Below are 9,483 nucleotides of genomic sequence, written 5' to 3' on the forward strand. Positions count from 1 at the left end.
TTATAAATTAAATTTTTATATTGAATTGTGTCTTAAGTGCATATGTCCCGGCCTATGGAGTTCCCAGAGAGAAAAAACCTAAGGTGGTGGCTACAAAATTAGAGAGAAGAGAAAAGTCTCTACTCTTGTTTCACCTTTTTATATGAGTCAGATATCTAATCCTAGAAAAAGAAGGTCCAATACTCTTGAAGGCTTCATTTGTGGGTTTGAGGCTACCTTTTTTGTCTTTTTTCTTGGTCTATTAGAGCTTTACTTTTCCTTCTTTATTACCTAAAAATCAAAACATCAAAATATAAGAAAATAAAAAACTAATTGTGAATGTATGTACACATGATTTTGATGATGTCAAAAGAAGAATCAAACAAGGCTCATTTTGCTTCAAGATTAATACAAGATTGTTTCAACAAACAAAGTCTTGATTCAAGATTTCTTCAAGATCAAGTCTTGCCTCACAATGAAAGGTTTCAAGTCATTCAAGGCACATGTAATCGATTACCAATACATGTAATCGATTACCAATGGTTTAAAAGTGTGTAATCGATTACACATCATATGTAATCGATTACCAGAGACTCTGAACATTGAGAATTCAAATTTTAAAATGAAGGGTCACAACTGTTCAAGAAAAACAACTGTGTAATCGATTACACTAATTCTGTAATCGATTATTAGTGTAATCGATTACCAGAGAGGATTTTCAATGAATATCGCCAACAGTCACATCTTATCATTTGGATTTTGAATGGCCATCAAAGGCCTATATATATGTGTGACTTGGGACGAAATTGAAGAGAGAGTTTTGTTTGGCAAAAATGTCTTATCCTCTCAAAAGACAATGAGAGAGATTCCAAAAGAACTTCATTGTCAGATGCTCTCTCAAAAGAAATCCTTGGCCAAACACTTGCAAAATCTATAAGGATTCCTACATGATCTTTATTGTAATATTCTTCTCTTGAAGAGAGAATTCTTCTTTCATTCTTCTTATTCAATGAGATTGGTTAAGAGACTCTGAGTCTCTTGTTATAAAGGATTCTTGAACACAAGGGATGGGTTGTCCCTGTGTGATTCAGACTTTGTGATAGATTTTACAAAGATAGTGGAAAACTCAAGTGGATTGCTTGAGTACTGGATGTAGGCACGGGAAGTGGCCGGACCAGTATAAAATTGTGTTTGCATTCTCTCTTCCCTTATCTCATTTATGTTACTGCAATCAATTTTACCTTGCATGTTTATAGAACATTATTAAATTGATTGTTGTTGCTTCTTCTGCATTCTAAGCCTATCTCTCTTAAGATTATTGAGGCCACAAGGTCTAACACTAATTTCATAAAATTTCAAGTCTAATATTCTAAAATTCATATTTTAAAACAAAAGGGTTAAAAATTAAAATAAGTGACTTAAAATCTCTTAAAAATAATAGAAAAAATTAGATAATACAACGAACTATCATTACTACAAACTTTTTTTTTGTACTCAAGCAAATAAACTAGAATTAGAAAATGGATTAAACAATTTTTTATTAAATCTTTCATACATAATTTCCCTACACACAATTTCATACTAAAACAACAACAATAATAATAAATCAAATATTACATACAATAATATCACCTATTTTCTAAAAGTCATGATTCTCTTCTATGGCATAAGGCTTTTTAAAAAGTTGAAAGTTTGTTTAGTCACTTTTTTTTAAGACAAAGAGATATAATTGAAGAAACAAGATACCAAATCCAAACACCTTGATTGCTAATGTTTGGGTATAAGAAAAGTTTTATGATCCCAATGATCAAAAAGTAATACCAAATACAAGGGTGTGTATAATGTTACATGAGTCTCTATTGCTATGAACACATTCTCCTACCACAATGTGAAATACATATAAAAAGGTAGTAGGTATTATGCTCCTACACAATAACAGTAAACAACAAATCTTTTAGAGATGCTTTGTTATCTTGAAACGTTAACTTTACCAATTTAGATCTTGTGTATTAGAGTCAGAGAATTGTGTCAAGGAAGGCTAATCATGCCACCGCATAAAAAATAGATTAGCACTTAGTTTGTTCAGTCACTTGATCTAGCTTATTTGAAAATCAAACGTATTATTTTGTTTGAGGGCTCGACTAGTAACAAGTAAGCTTTAATTGTCATATACAAAGAAAGAAAAAAAAGTTTCCTTAAAAGTTGAAGGCTTACACACATCTTATTCTTCCTTCAAGATTTGTATTATGTATATTCATATTTAGGGTGTACAATCCGAATTGTTGGATGGCTAAAATGTATGTTGATGGTTCATATAAAAATAAGGAATTCTCTGCTAATGGTGCAAGTGTTACTTAAGATGCTGTTGGGTACTAGGTTACTATATTTGCTAAGATTTTGTGGACTTGTATGGTAGAGATTTTAATCATTTTATATATTTTAACAATAATGGAGTAACGTTTAAAATGTCCTTAACTTGTGTAGCAAAGATTTCAATTAAAAGGTGTCATCAATCTAACCTTTGTGTAACGTTGGTGAGAATAATACAATGTTTGATGCAGTGATTTTTTAAGATTCAATATTCACAAAGCTACCAAGAAAGCAACAGTGTTGTGTTTTGGCTAGCAAACCTTTTTTTCAACTTGTTGGTTTTCGCATTTTTAACACACATTCTAAAACATATGATTCTATTATAAATAGTGGTTTATGTCTCGCGTTTTTAGTTTCTCATGGGCTTAGTTTCTTAAAGGTTATCAAAAGTGCACAAATAATTTATTATTCTTTATATTTGGTTGAATAATGTCATGAAAAGATAATTAAAGAAAGAAAACAAAAACCTTCACACATTATAGATTATCATAAATTGAATATGGTTGTTTAAAAAACAAGAAATAAAATACCCATAATAGAAACTTATAAGGAGCAAGAAGTAAATGACTTTAGAATATAATTCCTTAAAATGTATAACATTGATTGTTGTTATTCAAGGTAATATATCTGATAAGAATATTTTGTGAAAATGTAAAATGAAACAAGGTTAAAAAAAAGAATAGTTGATACAACTAATTGTTGTTAATTATTAACAAGGGGTGCTTTCATTCACCAAAAAAATACAAGGGGTGCTTTAAAAAAATGTGAGTTCAGTGGTGCAATATCTTTTTCTTCCAATGGAAAAAGTTATGCAAATCTACCGTTACTAAGTTCTTTCTAATAACTCATTTTACATTCACCTCAAGTAGTTGATCATAATTAAGGCTAAAAAATATAGACAATTAGATTAAAATAAATCTGCCCTTAAATTTAAGAAGAATCTTGTCAATAATTCATTGATAACACCATTAACGCAACAAAAGTTTCTACAAGAAATAAACTTATTAATTATTAAACTTGATTCCATAAAAAAAAGGATCAAGGGAGAAAATTGTAATTATATATGGATAATTTTCTCCCTGTCAATATTATGAATTTATTGACTAAAACAATTTGCTTATTTCATTCCATAAAAGAAGAAAAATGACCAAACAATATGTGATGGATTTAAAGTTGTCAAGATATAACTAATAAGAATAAGTATTTATTTTAAAGAAAAACTCATCGTAGTAGTCTCACTAACACAAAATCAAATTAATAAGTACAACATGTAACACATGGAAAAATAAGAAATCGCTAACCAATTATCACTAAGAAAATAAGCAATCATTGTATTTCATTTTTTATACAGAGGATTTGATCAACCTATTTGTATCTTATACCAATATATAACTTTATAGTTTCTAATAAAATCTCATCAATCGAATAAAATTTGCACCACACATAATCTCATAAAGTTCATAATAATATGATATAAATAACTTTTGTAATCCATCAAGGTATAGTGAAGTACCTTTACAAAGAAGACACATTGGAACTCATCCTAAATCCTAATATCTAAAAAGCACTTTCCGTGGGTCAAGTTGACCACTACAATAACTTGAAGGAACTGGAGATATTTCTTGCCTTCCTTTCCACTCTTCACCCGGTTTCAGAGTAATTGGTTTTTCTACACAAGCAGCTTGAACACAAAGCATATGTTTGTATTCATTATCCCCTAAATCCGGTATGGTTTTTGCTTTTTTGTCCCATGGATTCCATACCACTACAAAGAAAAAATACATTAATATTAAACATTATGACAAACTTGATTTTAACACCATACAACAAACAATAGATTAAATCAATTTTCTTGTACTAGGCTTTACAATTATATTTTGGATAAACATATGTTCAATTTTCCAACATATTATAAACAAGACAAGCATCTAATTTCATGAAAATAAAATTTAACGAGTCTGGCTTAAAGGAGAGAAATAGAAGAAGGATTTTTAGTGGAAGAAAGATTAAAGTCACCTTGTTTGATTTACAAACGGGAGGGAGGAAAAATATGAATGATATACTAAAATACCTTTATAGATAGATAATAAACCTGAGAAATGAATAATAAAATAAAATCTCGTAACAATTCAATTTGTATAGTTCAAAAACTATAAATCAACTTTCATATCTTCTAAATTCTCCAATATTATAAGAAAGACCAAAATTGGATGAGAAGGATTTAAGCCTCCCCATTTCCTTTTCTTTTCCTCCAAAGTTTTTAACTCAATAAGATAAAATTAAGAATTTCCTCCTCTCGTTTCACTTCCCTCAAACCAAACATATAAAGGTTTTATTCATTATGAACAAGTTAACTGTGTAATTTCAATAAAAACAATTTTATTAAAGGGTTAAATAATTTTAACTCATGTTTGACATAACTTGGGTCACAACGCTTATTTTTGGAAAAATAATAATTTATTCTTAAAAATATCGCTTAGGGAGTTGGCAAAGACAAACAATCATTTCTTTAAAATAAATTGAATCATGGGACCATGCATGCATTTGGCAAATGCTTGCTAAATATACATATTCCTGCCACGAGTAACCATAATTTTTTTTTGTGCAAATACTTGACCATTTGTGTTTTTTATCATTACATTCTAAATTCTCATCATCTAATATCACATTTCGTGTTTTTTTCTGTAAATCTGAATTGGAGACTGCAAAACACCTCTGCCTTGAATGCGAATATACAAAGGCCTTTTGGGCTATAATTTTTTTTTGATGGGTTGGTTATTCTTTTGCACTGTCAGATGATTTGCTGCAGTTTTACAAGCTTTTTGGTACTGTGGTCAAAGGAAAAAAAATCAAGGAAATGGAAACATTTGCTGTGGCATTGTGCCTGCTGGAATTTATGGAAGATGAGAAACAACATTGCTTTTCAGAATCAGGCTTATGATGGGAGAAAATTACTTGAAGATTCTAAGATTATAGCATGACAGTGGTTCTTGTATAAGAAGAGAGGTCAAGACCAGATATTCATCGATCTCTTCATGGCTACAAGAACCAATCCTATGCTTGAATTCTTTTGCTTGGATATGTTATATATGTAACTAGGATCATTCATTCCATCATGTAAACAGACAACTGTACATTTTATACATGATTGTCCTTTTGATTATATATAATACAAATATTTGCCTTCCAAAAAAAATATCACATTTCTTCATAATACTTATGTATATAGGGAGGACTATTAATAATATTAAACTCACCGGCATCTGGAAGCCCATCTTTTCGTAGTACAAAAGTTCTCTTCCTTTCATGGTCTATGATAGCAATTTTTGTGGGGGTGCTTAAGTATACTTTATCCACCTTTAACATAAAAAAATGAAATAAAATAGTTATATAGTTGAACCAATAAAATATAATCAACACAAAAAAATTATTATACTTGTAATAAATATTAACTTCAGACTCAAATGTTATAGCATCCCCTTGTTCAGTAAATCGTTCTTTATTCTTCAAGTTGTCCAGATAATCTAGTGTCTCTAATCCTTCAATTCGCACTTCACTGGACATGAGAATTGTGATAATTAGCTTGCAAATAATACAACTAATAATTTCCAAAACAATGTAATTATGATATGATGTTAAACTAGACCACGGCCAAATGAAAATAACAATACATAGATATGAAAGTGTCCGAAATTTATATGCTGTTTATGAACTTTTTAAACTTAGAATCATTTTTAAGTATTGATAAAGTATCTTGTATTCGTGCTTAATCATAAATAAAGATTTGAAGTTTTCAAAACTTTATTTTCACCAATTATAAAAAATTCAATTATTAAGAAATGGATTCACCCAGACTACATTTATTTATCGTGCTACAATATTAACATGTAATAACAAAGTTTTGACTCCTCCAAATATTAATTAGAAAATCAATGACTGAGATTGTAATTAACTTTAAAATTTACTATATATTTTTTTTACTTTTATCACAATTTCAATTGTTGATTTTCTTACTTTTTTATTGAAGTTGATTTTAGTTAATGATTATAAGTGTATTTTGTTCTCTAATCTAAAGTATACATTTTGTTTTAAAGGAGTCAAAATATATACTTTAACAATGAGCAAAAATATTTAAAAAGATAATGAAACAAGAATATTATCATATTTGACTAAAAGTTGATTTAGAATATTAAGAATGGCTAGATGGAAAAATAAAGATATTGATGGATGCATATATCACTAAGTATCTGAAGACGATATAAAACCTGATGTCAGTAACATAGAAATATGTATTATAGGCAAATGTGAAGGTAAACGGTTTCCCATCCGTGTTTGTGTTTCGAATGCGAGATGTCAACATCAGATCTCCTGCAGGTCCCAAAGCTACCCTCAGGCGAAACTCGTATCTATAAGCAATCATTAAAAAATATTTTCTTAATCCAAATTATTAAATAAAAAATTAATACAAAAAAGGACTAAAAGGGTGTGAGAATATTAAGCTCATTTTTTATAATTACATTAGTAATTATATATGCTAACTTATATACCTATGAGGCCAACTTTTGTTATCATCTTCAGAGTGCTTAAGAATCAAATCAGTGAAAGCTTTGTTTGTGCTATTTGTTGGAAATGCTGGGGGATTGGGATCTAATGTCCAAAACTTGTTCCTTGCAAATCCATGATGCTCAAGAGAGCCATGATTTGAAAACTGCAAATAAATAAGAAGTACTTCAAAAAAGAAACTAACTAAATGGCATAAAAACATAGAAACCCAAAAAAAAAATACACACATACTTGAGGAAAACATATTGGAATACCTCCACGTATGGATTTTGGAGGCTTAAAACTAGCCTGCAACAATTCATATAAAAGAGGAAATATGAATATAAAATGATCAAATAGGGGAAGAGATCTATGCAAGATTTAGTGACTAGTTGTTGAGTTGGTTCATGCATAAGAAGTAGTTTTAAAGACATATTTGAAAGGAATAAAATTCAATTCACTGTTACGATTAGTGCTCGTGAACAATCTTGTTACAAACTTAATAACTTATTAGTTTTCTTCTTTCCTTTTCTCTCCCATATCTATTTATTTTTACATTTGCTTTTATGTCGATCTCTACAATAAAAAAAAAGTACAAATACTTTTAAATGGCAATGACGATGTTTTATAATCGTGTCAAACACTTTTTTTTTTTTTTACTTTTATACTAACTAATTAAAATATCATAATAAATGAACAAATTTTAACTTTTTTGTTATTATATATACAATATTTTATTCTCACTCTTAAAGCATGATTTTTTTATGATTGCTTAATATTTTTTAATGTTAATTTTATATTAGTATTATATATTGTATTATAGTTATGTTGTTTTCTATAATTTTTAAATTTTGTTGTACTTTTATGTTTATGTTTATACCATACCATACTTGTTTCCTAGGTTTCTACATATATTGTGAAAACAACAAATTTCTAGAAGAAAAAAAGTTACCAACTCATTTATCATTTTGTATTTGATATATATATATATATATATATATATATATATATATATATATATATATATATATGTATGTATGTATGTATCAAATTCATCCTGTTATATAACTTTGTTTTGTATGTAGTTGAGACTAGTTAAAATGCTATGTCCTTTAAAAAAAAAAGTGAAAATGTTATGTGAGACTTTTTCTAAACAAGGATAGTTGGCTACAATTAGTATATATGTGTTTTCGTATTAAGATATGAATGCACTATTTTTTTTCCAGAAAACTATTCATCAATTTCATCCACGCTCTACACAATAACATTTGTAAAAAGGAGGAATTATGATAATGATTTCAGAAAGTCACAAGCTCAAAAAGATTCATATATATGTATGCAAGTGAAACTTGAACCTTACTACTGAGAAAAAGCAATTCTTCCCCAAGGTCATTTTTCCATGATGTAACTTGAGCCCCGTATAAATAAACCTACACAAACATGAGGCGTACAATATAATGCAAGTGATAATTATGATCCCAAATCAGAACAATAAATAAATGATGGATCACAAGATAAAAATGAATTAAATTGTGAATTGTGGTAATGCAAGAAAAGATTGAGAATTGCAAATGTGATCGCAAATGAAAATGATGAAACCTCAGCAGAGAAACCGCGAACTTCTCTAAGAATGATTTTCTCGAGCCCATTGACACCCATACATTGTTGCACATACTTCATTTCTCGCGACATTCTTTGTTTCCTTCAGATTTACAATTCACAAACAACGTCCTCCTTCCCCAATCCTATATATACACTGCATCATCAACAATCAACACAAGATAGGAGAGAGAAAGAGAGAGTTAAGGGGTATGCGTGTTTTTTATATATAGATTCATACATGTATTAATATAGCTAATATAATATAATAAATTACATTGACTATGGATATATAACTCATTTAGTTTAAGTTCAACGCCAGCATTCTTCTTCTTTTTTTATGCTTTCTCCCCTTTTATTTATTTACTTCATTTTTCTTCTACTAAAAACATTATATTTGTTCATGCCCCTTCACAACACCATCAATTCTTTTATAGCTTAACCCGGTTTGGTGGTATATAATATTATAAAAATAAATTAACAATTTTATAAAGTCAGAAATAATAGGAGTTCCTCTTCATATAAGTTTATGAATATCTTTATATAATATAAAGATATATTCATATTAAAAATATTTAATTCAAATTACATATTACAAAATATTCTTTAATTTTTTAATTATATTTAGCATTTAAATTTATAAAGTTTATGTACATAAGAATAAAGTTTTTTTTATTAATTGAGTCATGACCATATTAAATTTAAATTTCCAAATATAATCCCACCAAAATGTCAAACTAATTTTTAGTAAAGAAAACACAGTTAATATATTAAAACATTATTTTAAGGCATATATATGTATATATATTAATTAGTTAGAGGGTTATTTTATACGAAAGTGGGAGGAACAAATTTGGATAGTACAAGCAATGTAAATTTGATAACGTAGAATGATATATAATATTATCGAATGGGCGTAATTAAGTTACCACCACACATTGAATTTGTGTAAAAAGACTTAAATTTGATTCTCATATAATATATTCATGAGAG

The 9,483-nt window shown here is 28.3% G+C and overlaps 1 protein-coding gene across 1 annotated transcript; it reads right to left on the reverse strand.

Moving 5' to 3' along the window:
• Positions 1-3,899: 3,899 nt before the first annotated feature.
• On the reverse strand, positions 3,900-8,676 carry LOC121175224 (putative glucose-6-phosphate 1-epimerase). The gene is made up of 8 exons (XM_041017743.1): positions 8,491-8,676; positions 8,247-8,321; positions 7,144-7,200; positions 6,897-7,057; positions 6,615-6,755; positions 5,803-5,905; positions 5,607-5,706; positions 3,900-4,114 (listed from the first exon to the last, which is right to left on the reverse strand). Exons 1-8 carry the CDS (start codon positions 8,581-8,583, stop codon positions 3,900-3,902), a joined length of 945 nt encoding a protein of 314 aa, XP_040873677.1. The 5' UTR covers positions 8,584-8,676.
• Positions 8,677-9,483: the final 807 nt, after the last annotated feature.

The sequence above is a fragment of the Glycine max genome, chromosome 8 (assembly GCF_000004515.6).
Source record: "Glycine max cultivar Williams 82 chromosome 8, Glycine_max_v4.0, whole genome shotgun sequence".
In the NCBI taxonomy this organism is placed as follows: Eukaryota; Viridiplantae; Streptophyta; class Magnoliopsida; order Fabales; family Fabaceae; genus Glycine; species Glycine max.

Coding starts and splice junctions, on each gene's coding strand:
- LOC121175224 (XM_041017743.1), bottom strand. CDS start 8,583: ATGTCGCGAGAAATGAAGTATGTGCAACAATGTATGGGTGTCAATGGG. Junction 7,058..7,143: donor TTCCAATATGTTTTCCTCAA/GTATGTGTGTAT, acceptor ATTTATTTGCAG/TTTTCAAATCATGGCTCTCT. Junction 5,707..5,802: donor CTATAACATTTGAGTCTGAA/GTTAATATTTAT, acceptor TTTATGTTAAAG/GTGGATAAAGTATACTTAAG.